This window comes from Hemibagrus wyckioides, linkage group LG18 (assembly GCF_019097595.1).
Source record: "Hemibagrus wyckioides isolate EC202008001 linkage group LG18, SWU_Hwy_1.0, whole genome shotgun sequence".
NCBI lineage: Eukaryota > Metazoa > Chordata > Actinopteri > Siluriformes > Bagridae > Hemibagrus > Hemibagrus wyckioides.
The window spans coordinates 19,166,324-19,167,469 of NC_080727.1; the positions used below are offsets into that span (position 1 = coordinate 19,166,324).

General features: G+C 37.6%; 1 protein-coding gene across 1 annotated transcript; it reads left to right on the top strand.

Annotated features, from left to right (window-relative positions):
* LOC131369316 (olfactory receptor 4E1-like) lies at positions 1-939 on the top strand. The gene has a single exon (XM_058415887.1). The coding sequence runs from the start codon at positions 1-3 to the stop codon at positions 937-939; it is 939 nt and encodes a 312-aa protein (XP_058271870.1).
* Positions 940-1,146: the final 207 nt, after the last annotated feature.

The following is a 1,146-nucleotide window of genomic DNA, read 5'->3' on the forward strand; positions in this document are numbered from 1 at the left end:
ATGGAAAACGGTTCATACAGATATGAAATTCTCAAGATCGAAGGATTGCGGGTCACACGTTACTCGGCTTATCCGGTGTTCGTTCTTCTTTTCTTGATCTATGTGTTCATTATGGTATCTAATCTTGGCATTGTCATGATGATAGCAATGGAGAAAGCTCTTCACAAACCAATGTACCTTCTTTTCTGTAACCTTCCTGTGTGTGATGCGCTCAGTGCCACTGTTGTACTGCCTGGTTTACTTAAAGACATTCTGTCTGAATCTGAAAGGTATATCAGCTATGTCGCTTGTGTACTTCAAGCCTTTGGGGCTCATTTGGTGAGTACAAGTTCACACACTATATTAATAATCATGGCTTTCGACAGGTACGTGGCCATATGTAACCCGTTAAGATACAACACCATAATGACTAACAAAATGGTTGTAATGTTATCTGTAATAGCGTGGGTATCTGCTATTATTGTAATCATAATTCTTGTGGCCCTGACTATTAGGCTGTCTCACTGTACTTCAGTAATCTTAAATCCCTACTGTGACAATCCTTCTCTGTTTAAACTGTCTTGTGAGAATGTGTTACCTAATCAGATCTATGGCTTGCTTTCTTCTGCCATACTTTTGGCTCTGTCCATATCATCTATCAGCATTACTTATCTAAACATTGCATACATTTGCTATAAAAATCGAAGCAGCACACTGAAAAGCAAGGCTATAAAAACATGCAGCACCCATCTGATTGTGTATCTCATTTTCCTTGTATGCGGGTGTACCATACTCATTTTGCACCGTTTCTCAGCTTATGAAGAACTCCGAAATCTGGCCAGTATCTCATATCATATTGTTCCTACAAGCCTCAACCCTGTCATATACGGCCTTCAGACCAAAGAAATACGACAGGGGCTCAAGAAGATTGTCCAGAGGAGGAAAGTGATTCCAGGATGATTTCCTTATTTAGTAAATAGGAAGTACAGAATATATATTTGTTTCTATTTGTTTATATGAATGCAGTGTTTGAAAAATGTAATCAATGCCTGAAGCATGACTGGGAAAATGCTAGAAAAATATATAGCAAGGATAAATTTATATACTGTCATACACTGCCACAGTAAGATATATAGCTATGATTTATGTTCATTTATAATTTAAGAT

What these genes read in the sequence shown, in the direction of transcription:
- LOC131369316 (XM_058415887.1), top strand. Translation starts at nt 1, where the DNA reads ATGGAAAACGGTTCATACAGATATGAAATTCTCAAGATCGAAGGATTG.